General features: G+C 37.7%; 1 protein-coding gene across 4 annotated transcripts in view; it reads left to right on the plus strand.

Moving 5' to 3' along the window:
* Positions 1 to 25,538, plus strand: part of UTRN (utrophin) — a gene marked incomplete at its 3' end in the record, with an annotated part of 496,004 nt that overhangs the window by 414,582 nt on the left and 55,884 nt on the right. For all 4 annotated transcript variants that reach the window (XM_082668645.1, XM_082668646.1, XM_082668647.1 and 1 more), the window contains 4 exons: positions 6,627 to 6,688; positions 8,351 to 8,425; positions 16,310 to 16,511; positions 22,565 to 22,650. In XM_082668645.1, coding sequence (XP_082524771.1) covers positions 6,627 to 6,688; positions 8,351 to 8,425; positions 16,310 to 16,511; positions 22,565 to 22,650 — 425 coding nt within the window. The remainder of the gene's footprint in view (positions 1 to 6,626; positions 6,689 to 8,350; positions 8,426 to 16,309; positions 16,512 to 22,564; positions 22,651 to 25,538) is intronic.

A 25,538-nucleotide genomic window follows, 5' to 3' on the forward strand; every position in this document is an offset into this window, starting at 1 on the left:
GATCATCTATCTTATTTGGATCTTGAACAGAAGGGTTTTTTTTTTTCTTGAAGTGTTGACAGTCAAACTTTAAGTTTTCCCTTAGATTTATTCTTATGTTTCCAAAAGTATAACCTTGAATTTTCTGCCTTTAAAAGACTAGAGAATGGTAGGAAGTGTTTGCGAGGGTTCAAGAAGTTACATAAAACCTGAGGAACATACACGTTTACCCTCACACAGCATTCTCATGTGCTACCCCTGTCCCCTCCCCAGAGGCCCCTCAACCCTGGTCACACACACAAGCACACACAAACACACAAGCACACACACAGAGAAAGAATCAATATTACTGATAGGAGTATTCCATATTCTTCGTATATTCATGCATGATGAAACCAAGATCGAGGGGATTAAAAATTCCAAAATGTTACCTCTTAGGTCTTTAAAAAGATATTACTCAGATAAATGACATCACATCAGGTTGCCAGAATGTGTTTTCTGTCTTTATGCTTTAGTCACCTGAATGCAAATTTGATTACTTGGGAGCCCTGCTTGATTCCTATATATAACTTGTATAAGTATATGTAAAGAGGGTGTTCGAAGAGCCTACATTTCGCCAGTGTCAACTTCATTCCGGAGATTCTGTTTTTTACACAGCACCTCTCAGCTTCTACTATACTGTGTAACTTACTTGTGAAGTTTATTGTCTCTTCCTTATTCCCCCCGACTTGTGAGGAGAGGTCTAGCGAGCTGAAGACAGAAAAGCAGGCATTCCACTTGACAATATGGAGTTTACTGATAATTTTGACAGGACCAGTTTGGGTGGAGGAATGAGGTTAGAAATCAAATAGAAGTGGGTTGAGTCCTAAATGGGACATGAGGCTGTGGACTCTTCATTTGAGAATTTTGTCTGCAAAGAAGAGAAAAGGGGTGCTAGCTAGCAGGAAATATAGATGCAAGACAGGGGGTATGTTGTTGTCGGGGGGTGGAGAGAGAGAGAGAGAGATATTAAGGATGGCAGACCCTTCAACATTTACATTCTGAGACTAGTCTTATTGAGACTAGTGGATTAACTGCACAAGAGTTGTTTAGAAATCTTTAGGAAGAACCTTTCATAGGAGAGGGGATCACTCCTCATTTTAAAAAGGGGGAAAAAAGACAATCTGGCAGATGGAGGGAAGTTTATTGATTTAGTGGTGGGAAGATGAAGGAATTCTAGTCTGATGGTTTTTAGTTTTTACAATGAAGTGTGAGATCCAGTTAAATGATACTTAGGCAGGCCGGGAAACATACTTAGGTTTGGGGAAAGAAATGGCTGTAGTAGATTGTTGTTTTGGTCTCTAGAGGCACATTTATTAGGGAATGTAGTTCATTTGCCAGCACTTGGACATTTGAGGTTTGAAGTCAAATACTTAAAGTAGAATCAGTCTGTCTGTTGAGTGATTTTCTCCAGCTGTATTCATGCACAGCTGCTCCCGTCCAGAGAAGGCAAGTAATTGAGCTGATCCATGCTTGGGTTTTGCCATGAGTGAGAGAAGCAAGAGAGATGAGGTTGTTTGTAATGATTATAATGATGGACCTCAGACTCAAATTTAGACAGATTGATGAGAAATATTTTAAAACCCCAAATCGTGCAAGTACACTTCCATATTAAGAACTCAGGCTTTAAATCAGACCATCTGTGTTCAGATTCCATTTCCACTGTTTACTAACTGTGACCTTGAGCAGGTTGTCTAAGTGTGTCCTAGTTTCCTTCATTTGTAAAGTGGGGATAATATTGGCACCAAACTCAGAATTATTGTTTGGATTTGAGGTTACACATGGAAAGAGTTTAGAAGAGTACCTGGTGCAAATCGAGCACTCAAATAATAGACTATTACTGTAATTAATGTTATACATCCTCACCTAGTGTGTTCTCTTTCACTATGTACAGCAAAGAAGAAATATTTCTCTTTCTGTGATTGTCTTATCCAGAGCATTATACCTATTCTTTTTCTCACACCTGTATTTTTAATTAACTCACTCACCTACAATTTTTTTCTCTTATACACCTTTAAAATTGGAATGGAATGATAAATGGGAAAACCCACAAAATCCAGTTTCAAACATAAAATTGGATCGATAAGTAACAAGTAAGTGTGTTTGGCAAAGTGTCCGTTTTTGGATAACCAGGATCCCATCTCAAAATCTTTTAATGGAAAAAATGAGACCACTCTAATGAGAACAAATGCGTTTAAAAAGTACCTTCCCCAGAGCAGTCTTTGCCCAGACATTAGTATCTTATCAACGTTACATGTAAATTGCTGTTGGCTCATTGTCTTATAGACTGGGCAGTGTTGTGACACAACATTCTTTGTGTTCTATTCATTGGTGTACAATCTTATTTGTGTTTAACTTTCTGTGGCTTGTGAGAATACATTATGAATAATAATAGGTAGAAGCATATGCTACTTACTAACCTTACTGGTTTAATATTTCCTCGAAGTCCATACACTCTAGGGTCATGTGTTATCCCAACTGGGACAGTTAAGAGTACAGGGGCACTTTAATAATCATATGTGACAGCAGGTATAAACCAGAACTGTCCTAGGTGTTGAAGGATAATTTTAAAAATTAGGTAATGGAGATCTAATGCACAGCAGCACAGTGATTTATAGACACCAGTGCTGTATGATAAACTTCAAAGTTGCTAAGAGACTAGACCTTAAATGTTCTTACCACAAAAAAGGAAATGATGATTATGTGATGTGACAGAGATGTTAGCTAATGCTGCAGTAGTGATCGTATTGCAATATACAAATATATCAAACCAACATGTTGTACGCCTTAAACTTACACAATGTTATATGCCAATTGTATCTCAATTAAAAATAAAATTTTTTTAAATTTTAATAAAATTTAAAGTAGGTAAAATCTTGACTTGTACAAATATAAAAAGAGCATGTGTCAAAGATTTCATTCAACTCACTAATTAATAAGGATATGGGTAAGAAGTTGTAACAGGTTCCAAGGAGAATACTAAGTACTAGTCTTCATAGTCAAGTTAGGGATGCTAAAATGAATTAAGGATGGATGCAAAGCTGACAAATTGGTCAGTATCCATCAGGACAATAATCAGTTGCATTTGAGTGGACACAATTTGCATTTTTTGTGGACAAAATACCATTTGCATTACTATCAGTTTTCTTCATTTTGCAGAGTTTAAAATAGCCCAAAGATAATCTCAGCTACACAGGTGTATCACTCACTAATTTCTGGCCCACATCAAAGGCGTCACCATTTTTCCCCACGCAAGCAAAACTGGTCTGGCTGGGCACCCTAGTTAGTTATATGTTACATATTCTCTCTGTTGTTTGCCTCATATGATTTGGACTTAACTCCTAATTGATGCTTGGTTAGATTTTTAATTTTTCGTTTTATTCTTGGACAGATTCCTGTGTCTGTTCCCTCTTACAAAGAGGATCTTTAGGAACAAAATTGCAACTTTACTTTATAGCTTATCAAGCTGTACAGTATTAAGTTCTACCCCTCTTTGAGTATATTTGAGATTGGCCAGAACCTAACCTGTTGTTATTTTGGGGGGAAAATGCTTCTTTTATTCTGTTTTGGTTGCCTCCTCTGGGAGGAGTGGAAGCATTTTGGCAGGATGAGCTGACCGATCTGCAGCTGTTCAAATACTTTGAGCCTTTGGCTTGAGTGTGGATTTTGCTTTAAAACCCTCCCCGCAACTTACAAAAGAGAAAGAATGAAAGAAAGAAAATCCAACTGCCAACTGCATCTACTACTTTTTTTTTCTTTTTAACTGCTGTTTGGTAAGCTGCAGTTGTACTTTCGCAACGAGAGGCTGTGTTTATTTTCAGCGTTGGCAGTTCTGCCTAATGAATCAACTGGTATTGAATTCACAAAGGGAGGTGCCGTTTCCCTCCTTCCATCTGTTTGCCAAATGTGTGTGTTCCCTCAGCTCGTAGTGGTGGTTTCAGTAAAAAGAGCCATTAGCAAGCGGGTGTTCTCAGTGAATTCTCAATCCTCTGTCTGACTGCTTCGTGGTGTTTGTCCCTTGTGGTACCATAGAGGTTGTTTGCCAAAGCACAACACTTGCGATTCTAGAGAAAGTGTACTTATATTTGTTGTTTCAGTATAAAGTTGGCTCTGCATTACTCCTAGTTTTAGTTTGGTTCTTGAGCCTTGGTTTGGTCCTCGAGCCTGGTTTGGTCCTTCACGATGGGATGTCCATCTCTGAGCAGTAGTGTTGCTATGGGGATTGAAATTACTCCAGAGAAGAGACAAGAGATCAAGTGAATACTGGTAGGCTCTCTTAAAACTGGGAGCCTGTGATGAATTTCTTTCGATTATACTGTATTTTCAGCAAATCCTTCTTTAATTCTTTTTTTTTCTTCTTTAATTCTTATTAATAGTAGGGAGGAGGTTGTTTTATTAGCAAAATTTGGAGATGTCTTTTCTATTTTTATTTTGTACTTTCGTTCATGTATTAGGAGCCCTTTACGTCAGTACTTCTCAAGCTTGAATGTGCATATGAATCACTTGAGATTTTGATGAGATGAAGATTCTGGTTCCATACAGTTAGGGGTCTGAGATTCTGCATTTCTGTCAAGCTTTGGGCCACACTATGAACAGTAAAAATATCAGGGCACACAGCTTTGGTGCTTTCTCTGTGGTCTTTGGAGCAATTTAGATATTTAGTCAAAGGGTAGAATGATGATTTGGTTGGTGTTTGGTAGCAAAATATTTGGAAATATTTGCCTTCCCATTGGTGTCAGGAACCCGGTAGAGGAATCAGACAACTTTCCAACTCTTGCAGAGACAGACCTTCACATTGACCATATGTTATTTTGTTTGAGATTTTGGAATTTCCAGGACATTTTACATACCTAATTTCAAATCTAAACTTGAAGTATTTTTCAAAGCAAATTATGAGTTGTTTGGGGGTTCTGTTACCTGTGTACAATAACATCGATTATGTTCTTTTCGCAGTTACATGCCCCACTTCTTGATATATTGCATAGGTTTTAAACATTAATTTCCCTGAAATTTGCTTGTATGAATATTTTAATATCACTGTCTCTTGTGTACTGTGCAATTTCACTTAGCTTACTAAACAGTTTTATAAAAACTGAGTGTCATCCAAGAAGTCTTTGGAGTACTATTAAGTGTTATTACTCTATTCTGACCTAGATAATGGACAGTAAACTATTTTTAACTAAGGCCACTGACCCACTGAAGAGCTGTTCACACACACACACACACACACACACACACACACACACACACACAGAGAGAGAGAGAGAAGGAACCTAATGTAAGCACTACATTCATCTGTATTATTACCCTTACCTTATTCCCCAGAACTTCTAATTAGTTTTGGAATTTACAGAAAAAGAGAAAGTATAAAATCTTGCCTCTAAAGTGAAGAATAAGGATCATGAAGAAAACTGTTCCAATACCAATAAAGAATACTGGTTAACCAGGGGAGTCTGAGAGCTGAGAGAGGAGTGTGAAGTTAAAATGACAAAAGAGAAACACATATGTAAGGGGAGTGGAGAATCCAGAAACTCATGAAGAGCATGTCAGGGAGGAGAAACAATTTTTTTTCTCTACCCTCTTAGGTTCAATTTCTGGTGACCTCTGAATTAAACTGACAAAAGGCAAATTAGCAAGAGAAAAGAGTTTATTTATGGGTGCAATCTGCATACAGTGATGAGTAACTCAAAAAGGAGGTTGGAATTTGGGGCTTATATATTCAATGTAGTAGGGGAAAGGAATTGGGGAGAAAAGGCTCCTATGAGAAGAACCAGTAGGTTTCTTTAGGAAAGATATGTGTTTCTTTAGGAGAGCAAACATGAGATAAGAAAGTTTGTGATAATGTTTGTTTGTGCAGGTGCTAGTGGTTTTTTGTCTTCTTCATAGCCCTGAAACTCTCCTGAGGGGATTTTTACGGTAGCCTCATTTCCAAGAAGATGCTACTTTTAAGTCAGATAAAGGAAGCTCTGACAAGGCTTCTTTCTGCATTTGTTGACTCACTTAAGATAAGCTTTGTACCAACTCTAGGTTTCTGAGTGAGTCCCCACAGGGAAAAAGGGCACATTTACACTGAAGAAAGAAGGACTCAAGGTTAAAGAGGGGGAAGACTCAGTAGATTGTGAGGTGGAGACGTTACTCACAGTTAAACTATTTCTCTGTTCTTTAGAAATCTGATTAGGACTTCTAAAGTTTAGCAAGTCTTCAGAGCACTTCTGCTCTCAGAGGATTTATTCTGAATGAGAATCTGTATCTACCGAACATGAGTAGAATTATTCTGGAGCCTACGCTGATCTGGCTACATCAAGGCTGAGGCGCCAGGGTCCATGACAGTCACATTTTATATCTAGGTTTTAATCTTTAGTTGTAATGCTTTTTGAAATAGATAAAGCAAATTATTTCATGCATAGTTTCATGATATAATTGCTCAAATAAAAATCTGTTTTATATATTAAGTAATAACTGGGCATCAGGTTTCTGAGTGATCCATCGGGGGATAATTTTGCATGTATTCTTAAAAATTTGAATAAAAATCCTATTTGCATATTTTCTGTGTGACAGTTATTATTTTATACATTCTTTTATTTAAATATATTACTATTTTTTTCCAGTCATCAAACACAGACAACCTCTTGGGATCATCCTAAAATGACTGAACTCTTTCAATCTCTTGGTGAGTGTTATTTTAGTTAATAGTAATGAATTAACCTAAACAACTGAGAGTTGTATATTCTTAAATGGACACTAGTCACCATCTTTCCTTACATGGCATGTTATGTTTAAAGGATCATGTCATGGGCATGTGAAAGCCGTTGAATTTCTAAGGACAATGCAATAAACAGATTTTACCTTTCTTCTTAAGAGAATGCAGGGTTTGAAATGGTGTGAGCCAAAGAAGGTTGATTTTAAAAGGAGTGTAATTTGTTTTACGTCTCTCATATTGAGTCATCTTAAACTTCAGCTTTGAGTGAAAACAAAAACAATTAGAGTACAGCAGCCTCTAATCCAGTGCTTTAAATTTGCTTTTCACTCACTTTTTATTTAGTAAATATTATTAAATTAGCTTGCCTAGTTTCATTTTGTCTAGGTTGTCATTAAAAGCTAAATTCATTTTAATATAAGAATGCATGAAAACACGTGAGATGAGAATTATGACCTTGTAGATTTCTAGTAGAATGTGACTTTGAACTGATTATTTAGCTGCTTCCCTTAGGTCATTCAGTGGCTTTGAAAGAGTTTTCTTTTGGGGGGAGCTAAGGTGCTGCTGGAGAGGGAGAGTGGCACCCCAAAGCTCTCATGCCCACTCCCATTTCAGCAAGGAGGGGGCACTCCTTTTTATCTCTTTAAATATCAGGCTTCTATGTGAGCTTCTGTTCGGGTAGGTGAGGACAGCTGCAAAGGTTGATCAAGCAAGAGAAAAGCCACTGGATTGTTTAGTTGGTAAAACGAAGAGGCCAATGTTGATGATTTCTGAGTTTTCTTCTAACTCTTCTAGGCTCTCATATGGATACTCTCTCTTTAAGGGGACAGAGAAAGAAATTCCAGTGTCTTCTCTTTCTCAACTTGATGCTAAATCTTTAAGATTTTTTAAAAATTAGGATAAAATTGACATATAACAATATATTAGTTTCAGGTGTACAACGTAATTATTCGATATTTGTATATATGTGAAATGATCACCACAGTTAAGTCTAATTAACATCCATCATCAAACATAGTTACATAGTTTTTTTTCTTGTGATGAGAACTTTTAAGATCTACTCTTTTAGCAACTTTTATATATACAATATTATTAACTGGAGTTAATCTATTGTTTCTAAAGATTTGAGTATTGATTATAGTATAATTTTAACCAGATTGATAAAAGGGCAGAGGAAGCAAATCAATCAGGACAGAAGGAGCATAGAAATAAGACTAGCTTTGTGAGTAGTGAGATGGACAGCCTAGTTGACAGAAAACTGATTGTCCTTGGGGAAAATGCCCTGGAGGAGGATCCCTCTTAGCAGTAGAGAAGGCAGGGCCCTCGGCCTACAGTGCGATGTATTTATTAGGCCATGGAAAGTCAACAGGCTATGTTTCCTTTTCCTCATTTCCCTCCATTTCCTTTTTGAAAATGCTCTCTTGAAATCTGTGTAGCACTGCTTTGGAAAGTATCTCACCCTGGTGCTCATGAACATTTAATTATTTTCTTCAATGTTGTAGATTTTAGGAATAGACCTTTTCATGTGAACAGACATAATACTTTTCCATCACTGAAGTAAACAAATATATTCTTGCCATTCAATGTAAGTTAAATCATAAGCATGTTTTGAATGTGTTCTGTTTCCCATTTCAGCTGACCTGAATAATGTACGTTTCTCTGCCTACCGTACAGCCATCAAAATCCGAAGACTACAAAAAGCACTATGTTGTGAGTTTATCCTGCCGAAGTTAATCACTCTGTTATTTGGATTGCCTTTCTTGTTTTGTTTTGTTTTAAGACCAAGATAAATGAAGAGGGTGATGTGTGTGTGGAGTTAATCTGCTTTTCAGTGTACCTCGCTCAAGGAGTTGGCTGTGTTTCTGTGAATGCTTCATTATTCGCACCAGCAGCATGCGTGCAGTAGTAAAACCAATGAGCAGATGCCATTCTCAGTTGGAGAACGAAATTAACCAAAATACAGGAGTCACATGAAAAGCTTTTTCAAAAATTATGCTGCCGCCCAATTTAAAAGGATTAAATCAAGGAATCAAAGTAGTAGATCATTGCCTTTTTAGTACTTTGGATTCATTTGCAAGTGTAGGATTCCAAACAGTTCGATTCAGTGCAATCATATAATAAAGGAACACTGAAAAATGGCATTCCTGACCCAAATTTGAACTGGTACCTAGAATATTAGATAAAGGGCTCTGTGTTCATTTAAACATGTCTTGAGACATTGAATGTTATCAACATGAACTTTAACCTGTAGAGAGTATGTTCAGAGTGATAGTCTGTGATAGTTTTACTAAAGGATTATTCCTTTCCCCATAACCTAAATTTAAGTATATATATGAATGCTTGTAATAGAGTGTAGATTTCAGCTGTCTGGATTCTATTTGTGCTTGCAGTTTTAATGATTGAGTCTACTCAAAGAACGTTTAGGCTTTGTCAGTAGTTAATATGGAAAGTAACATTTGCCTATACGTTTACAACAGCATCATTTGAATAATTCCAAATAGTCCTGTTTGCTGCCTCTTGTTAACAGTTGTTGTACGTCTAGGCTCTTCAGTGAAGCTTTGCAGAATACCCTTAGAAAAATGATATATTAAGGTTAAAAACCTGCTCTGTAAGTCAGTAGAAATTAGAAATACATTTTAAGCTGGTTACATGAAGAGAGCTGAGGAAAGAGAAGCGTAGAATCATTCCGAGAAAATATAGGAACGCAAAGCTTTAGAATAAGAGAAACAAGCTACGTGTGGAAGAGCTGTCTGAAGGGCTGAAAAACACCTCCAGATGAGGCGATGGACAAGAGGCTGAGATGGCGTGGAAGCCCGTAATCCTTGGAGCCCCAGAAATCATTGGCAGGTTGTAGTGGTCACAGCAAGTATGGCGGAATGACCAGTCTCAAAATACAAAGCCAGCACACTCTGGCTCGTGGTCTGTACGTTGAGCCGTAAGGGAATAGGAAGTGAATTAGGAGCACTCAGAAGGGATTTCAGTGAGCTCAGTCGGGCCAGGGTGACAGCAGTTTTGAAAGAGGCTCAGCTGCATGTCCAGAATCTAGCTGACAGACCTGGAAGGGCTTCTCAGGCCTGATGAGCTATAAAATGAGGACAAATGACTGAGCCACAAAATCTCCATTGATGGGAGACTGCTTTGTATCACTGTGAACATGGGCCCAGTTTTTAGTAATACTTCTGGGCAGATAAACATATTAACGCATTTGCTGTTTTCTTCTGTGGGTTCTTCTGAGTCCTAAAGAAAAAACTCCATCCTTCAGCTCATCCCTCCAAACCAGAGAGGAGCAGAAGAGAGATGCCTCCCACCTCTAAACTAAACGACATATAGTAACGCACACTTAGAAACATGCTGGGTTGTGTTCGATTGTAAACGTTCGAGGTGATGTCCTTAGGGCCACCTGGCTGCCACTTTCCCCGCTGCCTCCTGACCCCAGTGCTCTCCTAGTGGGGCCTTGGCACCACTGACCCAGCTACCTGTTTATGATTAATCTGCTTCTTCCTCTCCCATCCTTTCTGTTTACTCGAAATGCCATGACCCTTCTTCCTCTGCAATCGTCTGTAACCCTTTAGTCCTCCCAAATTCTGTTAAAAATTTACTTCTTTTGGAAACATTTACAAGCTAATCCCACCTGCCTCCAGTTTTTTCAGAACTTTATGATGGCCTGTAATGACTTTTTCTCCCATCAGCACCTCTTGCGTGGCTTTGTGTGACAGATAATGTGAGGAAAATTGCCCCATCTGTGTCGACACCTGCTTTAGGTCAACGGTTGCCTCTCATTTCACGTGACTCTCCACCCAGCACAGTGTCCTAACAAAGAGGGCACACTGTTGTTACTGTCATTGTTCATTCATTTATCGGACTCCAAGACTGTGCAAGAGATAAAACAACATAAAAAGACTTGGTTCCCACACTCAAGGAACGTAAATTTGGAGATAGCACGTTACACATGGACACAACCTCCCTGCTTACAACAGATCCTGCTGCCCTCAGCACAGAACGGCCTTTGCCTTGGCCGGTCTCTCCATTCACCATGGCCCACGGCGGGCTCTCACAGTTCTAGTGGACATTGAAATGGTGACCTCTGTATTTTGTTCCTCTTGCCTGAAGAGCTCCTGTCTTAGCTCTTTGTGGCTGGTGCGTTCTTTTCCTTTTTAGGTCCTAGTTTAACTCACCCGTCTCTAATGAGTCTTTCTTGGCTACTCTACTCCAAACTAGGTCACTCCTGATTTTCCATGTCATAGGTTCCGTTCTTTTCTTATGTGGCACTTGTCATGATATTTGATATTCTATGTATTTACTTACTTACTGTCTGTCTCTCCAAATGAACTAATCTTTTATGTGAGGAGTGAGTCTGCTTTCTTCTCCACTTCAGGCCTCATACAATCTCTGGCACAGAGCAGTCTCCTAGGACACAAGTGAATGATTTTTTTTTTATAAATTTATTTATTCATTTATTTATTTTTTGGCTGCGTTGGGTCTCGTTGCTATGCGCGGGCTCTTTCTAGTTGCAGCAAGTGGGGGCTACTCTTTGTTGCAGTGCACGGGCTTCTCATTACGGTGGCTTCTCTTTGTTGTGGAGCACGGGCTCTAGGCTCACGGGCTTCAGTAGTTGTGGCACGCAGGCTCAGTAGTTGTGGCTCGCGGCCTTTAGAGCACAGGCTCAGTAGTTGTGGCTCACGGGCTTAGTTGCCCTGCAGCATGTGGGATCCTTCTGGACCAGGGATCAAACCCACGTCCCCTGCATTGGCAGGCGGATTCTTAACCACTGCGCCACCAGGGAAGTCCCCATGGGTGAATGCTTTGAGTTTGAAAATTATCGGAGTACTCCAGGAAATATGTATAGGATTTATAGCAGCACTTATTAATAGTAACATTTGTTTCATTTTGGCATATTCATAAATATGATATACAGCAGCAAAAATAAACTAGTAATCAGCATCAACATGGTGGAATCTTAGAATTATAAAGTTGCGTGAAAAAAATCAAGTAGCAGAAGAAATTTGTACAGTTTGATTCCATTTATTTATATAGTTCAAAACCAGGCAGAACTAAGTGCTCTGTTATTTAGGGACACATATATACTTTCAGAAATTTAAAGTGAAATACAATGATTAGTGGTTCTCCCTGTGATTGTGAGGGGATGTAATTAAGGAGATTTTTCCAACGAGCTTCCAACATACAGTGATAGCCTATTTCTATAGCTGTGTAATGAATTAATGGGAGCCTGTTCTGTTATTTTTGTTTAGACCACACATATATATTATACATATTCTTTTGTGTTTTGATTTAAAAACTTTATGTGCTAGGCAGCAACAGAGAAGCCAAAGGGAAATACTGACAGAGATTCCCTTCATTGTGAAGAGTAAGGCAAAGCTTCCTTGAGTAGGAAGTATATCAGCCAGGATCTAAAAGCCACATAGGATTTAGGCACAGGATTTAGGCACATGGCTGTAATCAAGGGTAAGAAGGAAGGGAGTTATATTCATAAGAATCAAAGGCTTGGATGGAGTTCAGGGAACATCATGTAATAATGGAGTCTAAATGGAGTAGCTTATTAGCTAGTTTGTCCAGTATTCTGAAATGTCCTTAAAATCAGTTTAGGTCCAGTTTCAAGGTCATTTTTAACGAAATCTTCTCTGATTCTCTTAGTTTTTTGTTCCTCAAGCTCTCACAATGTTGTGTTTAATGTTTGGATATTTTCTTTACAGATTGGGGTGCTATAGAACAGTTTTCTGTTTTGTGTAAGTTAGGACATAGGGCCAGTCGTGGATGTAATGCGTTAGACAATATCTAAGATCAAAGGACCAAGGGAAGAGAGGACAAGTAGAGTTCAGGTGAAAGGTGATGGAGGCTGAGCATAGGAGGGGAGATGAGGGCATGGATTTGTAAGGAGGAAGGAGAGCTAATAATTGGGAGGATTTGGTACTTGATAGATTGCAGAGTGTGCAAGAAGGAGAGTGGTAGGATATCTTGGGATTTGTAGACTAATGGTCTGTGTAGTAACAGCATTACTGGATTTCTGCATAACAAAAAGGTAAGACCTTTATTTGTACATATTAAGGTGGAGATTCCTGGAAGACGATACTATAGCTCTGGTTGGGAACAAAGCAGCGGGAATGTGGATCAGGTATTCAAGCAGGAGATCAGGATGAGAAAACAGAACCTGGAGTCATCCAGAGAGAAGTAATAACTGTAGTAATGAAAGTGAATGAGAGCATCAGGTTTATAGAGGGAAAGGGCAGACATGAGACCTTGAGTGCCACTGACATTTCTGAGCTGTCCGGGGAAGAGGAGATAGGAAAGGTGCTAAGAAGGGACAGTCAAACAGAGAGGAGGAGAGTCATAGAAGCCCAAGGTCGGATGCTAAACAGTGTGTGTTCTTGCAGAACAGGAGAATGAAGATCCAATTCCATTCAACCCCCTTTGCCTCATTGTGGGCTTAAAGAAAAGCCTGAAAGTTGGTAGAAAGTGATTCTGCTATTTGTTTCATTTGCTGCATGACTGAGCTGTCATTTGTCTCCCTTTGAAAAGAGATAATCATAATTTTCTGTGACTTAAATGTAGTCAGTCTTTAAAGGTACCTAAATGTGACACACTTCAGGGAGATGTATTCCTGGCTTAAGCACGAAGGCAAAGTGTCAGAGTAAATCACTAAAAATTGAAGACATAATAGTCTGTGAGATGTGGCAAATTACTGTCACAGCTACAAAGTGTATCACAAAGGAGGCTTTTCCAGAAGAAATACAAGGACAGCCTGATTCAGGAAGTGGTCTTTTTGGAATTTGGTCTTTTGTCACCTTTAGGCCATGTAGGGATGTAATAGCAGTGCTGTGTTGCTGGCATAATTAGTGTTGAAATTCAGAAAACTTAGAGCATTTTGGCAGTATTTGAATATGTTTCTTTATATCTGTGAGGAATTATAGCTCTGTGGCCACTGTCATTTATTAAGCACTTCTCTTTGTCAAGTACTGTGAAGAATGAATTTGAATTTTACTCCTGCCCTCTGGAAGTTTATAATTGAAAATAGTGTACAGTGCCAAGAAATGAGGTAAAAATGACAATGAAAATTCCAGATGGTTCTTTTTTTTTTTTTTCTGACACCATCTCGAACTCATGTGAAGCGTACACAGGTTACTTTTGTAATTAGCTGAAATTTTACCAGTGATGTATTTGACATCTAGAGGAAACGGACTGATCTTTTGTCCAGACGTGTGTGTTCTATATTTGTGTCTTTCTCTCTTTTAAAAAAAATGACCTCTCTGTTGAGTTGTTTTAAAAATAATTTTAATCTGCATAATTTTAAAGCAGTTCTTTTCCATTGTAGATAATTTGGGGAAAAAAATCATTTTATGGTATTTAAGCAGCTAGAGTAGACACATTTCATAAATGTCTTTAAAAAATTCAAAATTAGGGCTTCCCTGGTGGCACAGTGGTTAAGAATCTGCCTGTCAATGCAAGGGACACAGGTTCAAGCCCTGGTCCGGGAATATCCCACATGCCACGGAGCAACTAAGCCCGTGCACCACAACTACTGAGCCTGCGCTCTAGAGCCCGCGAGCCACAACTACTGAGCCTGTGTGCCACAACTACTGAAGCGCACACGACTAGAGCCCATGCTCCTCAACAAGAGAAGCCACTGCAATGAGAAGCCCGCGCACTGCAACTAGAGAAAGCCCGCACACAACAAAGACCCAATGCAGCCAAAAATAAATAAATAAATTTATTTTTTAAAAAAATTCAAAATTAGTGGTTATTCAATGGTTAAAAGTAGAAAAATACAAAGGAAACTGTTTGTTCATTTTACTTAACTGTCAAAATATGTCATGCTTTTGAGGGAACATTTGTGTATCGTGCAAAGGGAAAGTAGTTGTTTATATATAAAAAATGTTTCCCAAGTTTATTTTTTTAACGTTAAAAAGTTAAGTATGAAGATGGGGAAGAATTTTATAAAGCAGTAATTTCCATGAGCAGACCTAGAGTTCATGTGGTTCTGTAATTTTCCAAACTACGTGTTTAGATTTAGAAGAGTCATCTCCACACTCAGTAAATGTATAGATACATGGCAGTTTGATAATCTAGTATGTTTTCCTGTTTTCAGTTAGCTAATGAATGACTCAAAGTTGATTGAAGGGAAAGATTATGTATTGTTCTTCTCTTTGTCTAACCTCTTCCTCCTGGCCTTCGAGGGCGCCCCCTAGGCCAACATGGCCTGCCCCCTGAGCTCGGTGTGTCTATCTCACGGTAGCTATGTGCCACCCATGTGTGACCACACACCATCCACACTGCCATCATCGGTTCCCAGAGCTGCCCAGACTTCCTTGAATTCTTGTCTTTTTTCGAGCAGTTCTCTCTTCCTGGAATTCTTTCCTTGCTTTATATGGATCTCTCTTGTATCTTAGCTTTTTTTTTTTTTGTGGTACGCGGGCCTCTCACTGCTGTGGCCTCTCCGGTTGCGGAGCACAGGCTCCGGACGCGCAGGCTCAGCGGCCATGGCTCACAGGCCCAGCCGCTCCACGGCATGTGGGATCTTCCCGGACTGGGGCACGAACCCGTGTCCCCTGCATCGGCAGGTGGACTCTCAACCACTGCGCCACCAGGGAAGCCCTATCTTAGCTATTTTTTAAGGTCCATTTCAAATCCCACCTTTCCAGGGAGCTTTTTCTAGGCTGCTTCCACTCCCCTAGTGGTAATAGCTCTCATAGAAACTTACGTCTTCTTCTTTTAGGGCATTTCCACCCCTTTTAGTGAAGTTATCAGTGTGCTTATCCTCCTTCTCAGACTGGCCATCTTCGAGAGCAGGGCTCCACTTTATCCTTATGTGCCCACCCTATGCCCATTGTAGAGGTTCTGTCCATGAAGGGCAAGGAATGGGAGCAAATACATGAAGAGCCGTGGACGGGTGGACCTGTACTGTGAACCTCCTCTAATCCTACCTAGCTACAAGTTGCCTATGTGCCAAAGGATCATGGGAAGCAACCCAGGTTAGAGCCAGATTTTGAGGGCCTTACAGATCAAGCTTGATTCAGTAGGTGGCGGAGAACTATTATTTTTCTCCAAACCTGTTTTATTAACAGAATATCTTCAGTGAACTTTGTATCTCATGATGTGCATGTGGAGAAACTGTTTAAGAATGATGAGTTACACAGTGATATAAAGGATGAATGAGAGGTGAGCTGGCTGTTCTCAAAAGTGAGGAGAAAAAGCAGTGTCGTATTTTAGCTGTTCTACCGTTAGGATTAGACTTAGAGATTTATACTTTCCTACATTTAAAAGTACAAAGAAGCTGAAGAGAGGAAAGCCACAAAAGTAAAGGTGGAAAAATTTACATTCCAAAGAGTGAAAAGCGAGGTCATATTGAAAAGTGGCAGAGTTTAGATTCAAAAGCATAAACATAAGAGATGTGGATAAAAGAAGAGTTTAGAGATGTAAGAATGGAAATGCTGTTTATTTCTTTAAAAATTGAAATTAGCTAAAAAGGATAGATTCTTAAATTGAAGAATCAAGCTAAAAACTCAAGACTGGCAGTGGTTTTGTTTCAGTGTTGTTCTATAATGTAATGACTGTGCATATTCCTTTTTCTCACCTGATTAGTGGATCTCTTAGAGTTGAATACAACAAATGAAGTTTTCAAACAGCACAAGCTGAACCAAAACGATCAGCTTCTTAGTGTTCCAGATGTCATCAACTGTCTGACAACAATTTATGATGGCCTTGAACAAATGCATAAAAATCTGGTCAACGTTCCTCTCTGTGTGGATATGTGTCTCAACTGGCTACTCAATGTATATGATACGTAAGTGCATTTTTTCCCATTAAAATACAGTCATTGGGTGAAATATGTTGATAGTGCAAAATGTCTACATTTTTTAAGTGAATTTTTAAGAAAATACTTTCTTTCAAAGTCCTTTTCCCAGTGGAAATATTTATGTTAATTGTTGAAAAGGAACGACTTTCCAAAAATTGAGCTCTTAACCAACAATAGAACAAAAAAGAGTGTCCATCTATGATTTTTAAGATTTTGCTTCAATTTATAAAGGCTGTCAAATTTGTAGCCTTTTTAGTCACCATGCTAGGGGAAACCTAATGGAAAGAAGTCCGATTTCCTTCCTCCATAATGTTTTATAGTATTTCTTTTTTCAAAAGACAAAATTTTGTAGTTATTGTTATGAACTTTAAAATTTGTTGGCTCATAATAATCCACTCTGCATTTCTTGTATGACAGCTTAAGAGCAATTTGGCAATTAAAAGGATTTAATTTCTCTTTTGGTATTAGCTTTTTTTATTGCAGTGGTGGTTATGTGTATATATGGTGTTTTAAATAATTTATACTGTAGGACACTCCAATATCTGTAATTTAATTAGATGCTCACTGTTACATAAAGAGCACTCCCAGCTTTCAGCATAACTCATTTGCCATTAATTTGGCTTTTTGAAATGTGACAATGCGTTTGTAAAATAATCAATTCTAGAAAGACCTGCTGTGGGCTGATATTTCTGAAACATTAAGAATTATTCATTCTTCTGGTAGGGGGTTAAAGTATGCAAAGATGAAATAAGAAAATTAGAACTCTAAATTTTATTTTCTGTTAATTAGCTGTATGAAAATTTGTGCTTATCAGTTTTTTATTTGATTTAAAGAGAAAGAAGATAGATGATAGTTCATAAATGCACGTATGGTTTAGCAGCTGATTGATTCTGTATAAGAAGTAAATGATAGATGCAAGAACTTTCAAGAGCTTTCAGTTAATTAAAATTTAATTTATTCTTTTGATTAGAAAAATCTTTTATCTTTCAATACTGACAAATATCATAACAATGTCTTTTTTAAAAATAATCAAATAGCCATTGTGTGCTTGAGGCTCTTAATAAACTCACTGAAGAACAGATAGCATGGATCTCTGTTACCATGATGAATGTGGGCTTTACTACCTCCCTGTGTGATATCTCTCAGTACATTTCATTTTAACGCAAATTTTTATACTCCTAGGGTAAAATATGACTGTTAACATTAATTCACTGTTAAGTTGATCTTCAATTTTTTAAACCTCTAAGAGACATTTTCTATAGTAAATTCACTAAAATAACTAGTCAATTAAGGTGTTTTAACTACAAAGCCTATAACTTAATTTTATGTCCCAGGAAGAATGCTAAAGTCATGGGATACTTAGTCAAGGACTTCATTAAGCTCTATGGAGCATGGTAGGGCCAGAGGTGTGTATTTTGAGACATGTTTTAGGGAAGAACTGGAGAAGATGTTAAATCACCCTGCTTCGGCATTATCTGTGGCTCTAACACTCTACTTGGGCTGCCTTAACAAAGTATCACAGACTAGTTGACTTAAACAACACAAATTTATTTCTCATAGTCCTGGAGACTGGAAGTCCAAAGTCAAGATGTCAGCAGTGTTGGTTTCTTCTGAGGCCTCTCTCCTTGGCTTATAGATGGCTGTCCTCTCCCTGTGTTCCCACATGGTCTTTCTTCTGTGTGTGTCTGTGTCCTAATGTTCTATAAGAACACCAGTCATATTGGATTAGTCGCCACCCTCATGACTTCATTTCAACTTAATTACCTATTTAAAGACTTTCTCCACATATAGTTGCATCCTGAGGTACTGGGAGTTAGGACTTCAACACATGAATTTTAGGTGGATGTAACTCAGCCCATAATGCATATATATGCTGTTTTCACTGGACAGCCCAAAGGGGATAGTGCCACTTAGTTGGGAAGGAAGCAGTATGTGAAACATCGTAAGTCATATTCTAGGGAGTTAAATGTTGGCATATTTTCACTTTCTACCGTCAAATGTGAACACATGAGAAACCCAACACAGAGATATTGTTTCTTATTTTTAGGAAGACAGTATCTTGAAATTTTCCTTTTCAAAGGACAAAAAGCTTTTAGGATTTATCTCCCTTCCATGCCAAAGAAATATAGCAAAGACCATGCTAGGTTAGAACAGTGTCCATTCAGTCGAGTTTTCCACCTTGGAGAGGAATATCATGAATTAACCTAAGGAAAAAGTATAGTTACTCATATGATGGTAGTCTCAGATGGCCAGAGTTGATTACCTAAATTTCTCTAGCAACTAAGACTTATTCCTTTATCCAAACAAGAGTTATTAACTGTTTTCAAGTCATTAGTTTCCTTTGAGAATCTGATGGGATTTTGATCTACTCCATCCAATGCACCAGGACGTTATGGACCCCTAAGAAGTCTCTGAACCTTGGAAATGGTACCATGATCTAAGCCATCCATTCATTCAGTTAATCTGACATTCATCTATTAACCATATATTTTTTACTGCGTTGCTTTGTGCAGTATTTTTTACTACACTGCTTTGGTTGCAGCCAGACCTGGTATTTTCAGCCCTTGAAATATATTCAGCCAGCTCTTGAAATAATGAGTGATGCACACACAAGAGATCCTAGAATTCTAGAAGCAGAAGGACTTTGAGGATCTTCCATTCTGCCCTCCTCATTTTACTGATTGAGAAACTGACCAAGTGAGATAAGACAGTTTATCCATAGCCACCTACTGCATATTAGTAGTAGATATGGAACTATATTCAGCTTTTTTGATAATCACTTGATTATTCCTACCATACTGCCATATCTAAGAAAGATAGTACTTTATAAATTATATTGTTTACTGTTTCTTTCAGCTTTTAACATGTACCCAACTCCTAATATTCTGAATTGTCTGAAAAAAGAGTCTATTTTCTTCTGTTGTAGAGGACAAGAATCCAAATTTTTGGTTCTGGTTTGCTTTAAAACTGGACAGCTGCTTAACTTTTGGCATCTCAATTTCTCATCTGAAAAATTGAGATAAAAATATCTGCTCTGCTTCACGTACACAAGTGATTGTGAAGGGCAAATGAACTAATATATATATAGAAAGGACTTTATAAACTATAAAGATAAAACTGATTCCATTTATGAGTTCACAACCTCTCTCAGTCTTCATCTTCCTGGGCTAAAAAGTCTTAATTCCACAATCTTCCTTCTAAATTTAGTGGAAATTAAATTTGTTTAAATCAAGATTTAAATCAGTAGTCTGGATTTCTTGGTTTAAATATTTTTGTCCCTGTAGAGAATATTAACCTCATTTGATGCAGTGTTAAGTCATTCTTCCCACTATTCCAAGGCGGATATAATTTTATTTATAAGGTACCTATCTTTCTGGTTGAATTAATTTCAGGAGTTACTTATGAAAACTATCAGGGAATCAAATACTTAAATATTGTGTTATGTCACTCACAGTAAATTTCATTGACTCCCTGTTACCTTTCAAATTCTGATATCTTATTTAACGTCAAAGGCCTCTATCCTCTGGCTCCATATAACCTGGACAACTTTATCAACCGTTTACTCTTGATGCAAGTTCTCGCTGTACCTGATGAATCCTGCCTCTGGTGCTCACATCCGCTTCCTCTGTCCCCTTGTCCGGGCTTTTCCTATGATAATCTACTTTCTCCTCGTCAGGACAGTCCAGCTGTGTCGTGCCTTCAGTGTCTGATTTTAGACTTACCCTCTCTATCAAATGTTGTGAGACTAATAACTACTCAGATGAACCACCAATCATTAATGACTAGTCAGCCACAATTATCTCGTTTATTTCCATGCGTAAGATTGGTCTAATATTTTCTTATGATTCTCTAGTTGTTTCCTTGTCTCACCTCTCCAGCTAGTCATGGGTAGGAATCATGTCCTAACACTTTTCTCTTGGTCCTGTGGAACATAGAACAATGCTGGGATCACAGTAAGCCTTTATCATCGTTGGTGGTGCCCTGAATGGACGGTTGACATTTTCAGTAGTCTTCCTGATGATGTTCCCTTCTGGTGTTGTCACCAAAGACTGGAGATCAGCCTCCAAAACGTACCAGTTTGATCTTTTTTTCCCTTAAGGGATTACTTTGTCCTTAGCCACAGTCATGTACCAGTCTATTTGCACAGCCTTTTGTTATTTTCTTCAAGTCTATTGTCTGATTGTGTACAGAGAATAAAATTTCCTGATTTTTGGAGGGAAGAAAACAGACATAGTCTATTTTCATGTGATAATTAGGAAACACCTAAAAAATATGAAATAGAAACACACTTCATAGCATGGCTCAGTTTAAGGTTAATTTGGAACTAGTATTTCTGTAATTGTGGGAAACTGAAATGGTTTCTGCTTATAATGGCTATATTTATTTTAAAATTTAAGTATTAGTTATTTTATAGGTCAATTCTGAATGTTGTACACATACATAGCAAGGGTTCAATATGTTTGTTGGGTATGATTTAGTATAGATTATAAACTCTAGGCTATTGAGGGACTTTTTTTTTTTTTTTTTTGCGGTACGCGGGCCTCTCACTGTTGTGGCCTCTCCCGTTGCGGAGCACAGGCTCTGGACGCGCAGGCTCAGCGGCCATGGCTCACGGGCCCAGCCACTCTGCGGCATGTGGGATCTTCCCGGACCGGGGCACGAACCCGCGTCCCCTGCATCGGCAGGCGGATTGTCAACCACTGCGCCACCAGGGAAGCCCTGAGGGACTATTTTGAAAATACATTTTACCAATCCCTAAGCATGTTTTCCTTTTGTATTTATTTCATACTTTATATGTCATTGTATGTTTACAGAAACTTGAGTATTTATAATTTGAGAATGAAAGATATCAATTAGTAGTAATAGTAAAAATATCAACGAGCCAGACTTAAATACAGTTTGACAATAAGGATGCTTAAAATTAAAGTTACATGGTACAAATATTTATATGTTTTTAAATAGTATGAATTACTAAATTTTAAGTATTCATGTAATTATGTAAACATTTAGTTATAGGTTTTGAATGTGTTGTACTTGTGTGTATTGAAAACATATCATAAGAAAATTAACAGTAAAAACAAACTGAAAACTGATCCTGTTTATATGAAATAATAAAGATAGAAATCTTTATATCTTGACTTTTTTCTGGACTGTGTTATTTCATAGCAAGGATCATGGATTAATTTTTGTAGCTTCTGCATTTCCCTTTCCCCAGCCCCAGGATCTAGTACAGTGTGACATTTGGTAAACAACTCATCTATTCTTTGATAAAAGACAGAGTAAATATAACTCTATGCTTTTAAAGATAAAATTATTCTTCCAGTCAAATTATAAGTGAAATTGAAATGGTCTCTCATTGACATAATATGAAGCTATTTTCTAGTGTTAATTAATTAATAAATTTTGTATTTAATTATAATTTGATACTTCCCCAAATAAATATCGCACACCTGTGCATTTAAGATCATTGACTATTATAATTGCAGTAGTAATTTATAGAAACTGCATTGACAGAGATCAAAATCAATGAAGACGAGAAGTTTTTAAGTATTCAACAAGTTATAGCCCTCAACATATAGTTAATTTTCCAGTCAGTTTTCTTACATCTGTTTTTAGATGTATCATTATACCTTTCTTGCTGTATTGTCACATGCATATTATATATATCTCTAGCTATTAGTTTGAATCTTGCATTTATAATTATTAACAGATTTTAATTCATAGTGTTTATAAAAATGAAATATTTTAGCTTTATAATTAGCATTTTCATTTTACTTTTTTTGTTCTTCCAAGTTCATATGTTGTACATAAAGTGACTTCAGGCTGTATATTCTTCCAGACTAAGTCAAATATACTATTAAAATATGTCATGGACTTACAGCATGGGTTTAACATTAATTAATAAAAGTGAAAAGAAAGTTGCATTTTTAAGATGCAATTTTTTTTCCATTTAGCCTCAAGGAAATAGATATTCAGAAATAATTAGCATACTGTATACAGTTTTAAATGCATCTAACACACTGAGATTCTTATAATTTCAGGGGTCGGACTGGAAAAATAAGAGTGCAGAGTCTGAAGATTGGGTTGATCTCTCTCTCCAAAGGTCTCTTAGAAGAAAAATACAGATGTATGTAAGACCTTTCTTATACCAATAATGTTTTTAGTAATAATAATGATAATAACAACTTATTAGAGACTTACTTTCTATGATTTGCTAGTAATAATAGCTCCTTTTTTTTTTTTAACCTCGATCATACATGTACGAGGCTAGACAAAGGGTGTCAGTGCAAAGTGATGTGAATTTGTGTGAAATGGAAAGCTGATTATAGGATCAAGATGTGAGGTGCATTGATGGAGTAAGAACTGACTGCAGATTGTATCTCATTTAATTCATAATTGCCCCATAATGTAGGCATTGTGATTTCCATTTTCCAGCTGAAAAAAATAATTCTTGGGATAGGTTAGAAATCTCGTCAAGGCTGTAGAGACAGTGAATCGTGGGGCTAGAATTAGATCGTAGATATTTCTGACTCTAAAGCCCAAACCTTTTCTATTTCCGTATATTTCCAATGCTTAAGAAAATCAGCATGGACTAGAACTGTTATAGTCACAGTGAGACAAATAATTATATTTTATAGTATAAGAAAATAAAGTGATATATTTTTTAGTCTCGTTATATTTGTTCTTATTCACCAAATAAATCAGTGGTGACCTTTTAGCTGTCAGTTAATGAAGGGCATCTTGACATTTGGAAAGGGACAGGTTCGGGAGCCAGGGAGACCTGCCTTCGAATCTCAGCTCTACCACTTAGTGGCTGCTGGATGACTCTGGGCAGGTTACACGATTCCACTAAATACCGACAGCTAAGAGGTAGTAATAAGATTCCCATTTCACATTCCAGGGAGCTGAAATTTAGTGAATTTTCTTCAACAAAGAATGAAGCTACTACTTCTTGCTTTGAAAACAACTAGAGATCATATGTGAAAAATACCTAGAGATAGCAGTTGTTGAATAAATGGTAGCAATTGCTGCTATGTCTCCAAACTCTTAATTACTGTAAATTTTTTTTTTATCTTTTTTTTTTTTTTTTTTTGCGATACGCGGGCCCCTCACTGCTGTGGCCTCTCTCCCTGCGGAGCACCGGCTCCGGACGCGCAGGCTCAGCAGCCATGGCTCACGGGCCAAGCCGCTCGGCAGCACGTGGGATCCTCCCACACCGGGGCACGAACCCGCGTCCCCTGCATCCGCAGGCGGACTCCCAACCACTGCGCCACCAGGGAAGCCCCACTGTAAATTTTTTTGATTTAATTTTATCCATAAAATGTGAGTAAATTGATCCTGCCATGCATAGCCTCATATGATTCTGTACAGATATATCCATACCTTCGAGGGAGAGGGAGAGGGATATTTCATGAATAGAGAGATACCAAAACCAGGAAAATATTTGATCCCAGGTCCTATAAATTTTAGGTTCTTCATCTTCTGTGAACATACATACATTTTAAAATACTTTTATTTTCTGGGATGACTGTGAAGCAATTTGTTTTTGAATTCCAGGGCTAGATCGTGGCGGCTTGTTTTTTTTAGATAGTTTGACAAGAATGTCAGCGAAAATGAAACGAAAAGCTGATTGTAGGATCAGAAGGCGAGGTGCCTTGATGGAGTCAGAACCTAGTAAGCCATATGCAGAAAAAAGCTTTGCACAGGCTTCTGCCTGGTGGCACTTTATCTAGAATTTAAATTGTCTTCAGCATTATAATTGTCAAAAGATACAATTTTCAAAGCAAAAAAGTTATTTCTATAATGAGTGGGAAAGAAAAATGTTAATGAAAACATCAGTGTTTCAAATTAGAAAAGGACTTTAAAAAAAATCAACTGTGATTTGGGGTTTTCATGTGTTCCTAAAAGAATTTAGGGTTCTCTGAAAGTAACAATTATGTTACGCTGCTCAGCTTACTCTGAAAAGAGTGCAAATCCAGCCTCAAAGTTTATCATGAATCTTATTAAAATGCAAGGGTGATCTGTTTTTCTAGATCAACGATGCCTCCTGCCTGTGTTTTTCAAGCTGATTATTGGAGTAATCTGAGGCCAGAAGAAAGAGTTACAACATGATGGCTATAGTTTTAGAGCAAAAACCAAATTCTATGCAATATACAAAAAAATGTCTTTTATCTACACACATACCTTCACACGTATTTCTGAAGCATATAATTTTTCAAATGAAGAGGTATTTCAGCATACATGTACTCATACACTCGTACTACAGTGGACACTCTTTCTACAAATGTCGGGAAACAATACTCTGTATAATTCCACATTGAACTTTCAGATTATAGCAGGGGAAGCAGAAGCCCTGCAATGAAAATTTCTGATATTTAATTTAATCCATGAAGTATGCCATTTAGAACTTAATTAAATAAGAAATCTTTGGGTTGAAATCTTTAAATCTTTCCTCAGAGTACTGAGACTCTGGAAATATTCTGGGGTTTTGTTTTTCTTTTTACTTTGAGGTCCTTAGCAACTCTGATTCCAGTTTTGATTTCCCTAATGGTATCAGAACACTTCCTCATTATTACTTTCTTTGTCGGAATTAATATTCAAGACACTTTGCTCTCCAAACTCAATGGCAGAGGTGCTATTCTGGGTCAGTTGGTATCCAGCTGAACGCTGATTTTGCAATGGCTTGTCAGTGTCTTTACCTCGGTGACACCTTCTTTTCTCTTCGTGCCTTTTTGAGAATGTCCCTTGATTAGGTTCTAACAACACGCTGGCCTTCCTGCTGGTAACTCAGTGGCTTCCTTGCCTCATCAGCAACACATTTACAAAGATCCTTTTGAATGGCCTTTTGCATCTCTTCTGTGATTACTTATTGGAACTTGGGTTTTAGATTGGAACATTCCTCTGATCCATCCACACATCATGATACTCCTTTTCGTATCTGACTGTAACATCAACATGTGAACTTTCAGAAGAATTCAGAAATATGTCAGAATGTTAAAGAGTCTTTTCTCTTAC

The sequence above is a fragment of the Grampus griseus genome (genome assembly GCF_964374135.1).
Source record: "Grampus griseus genome assembly, chromosome: 13".
Taxonomy (NCBI): Eukaryota; Metazoa; Chordata; class Mammalia; order Artiodactyla; family Delphinidae; genus Grampus; species Grampus griseus.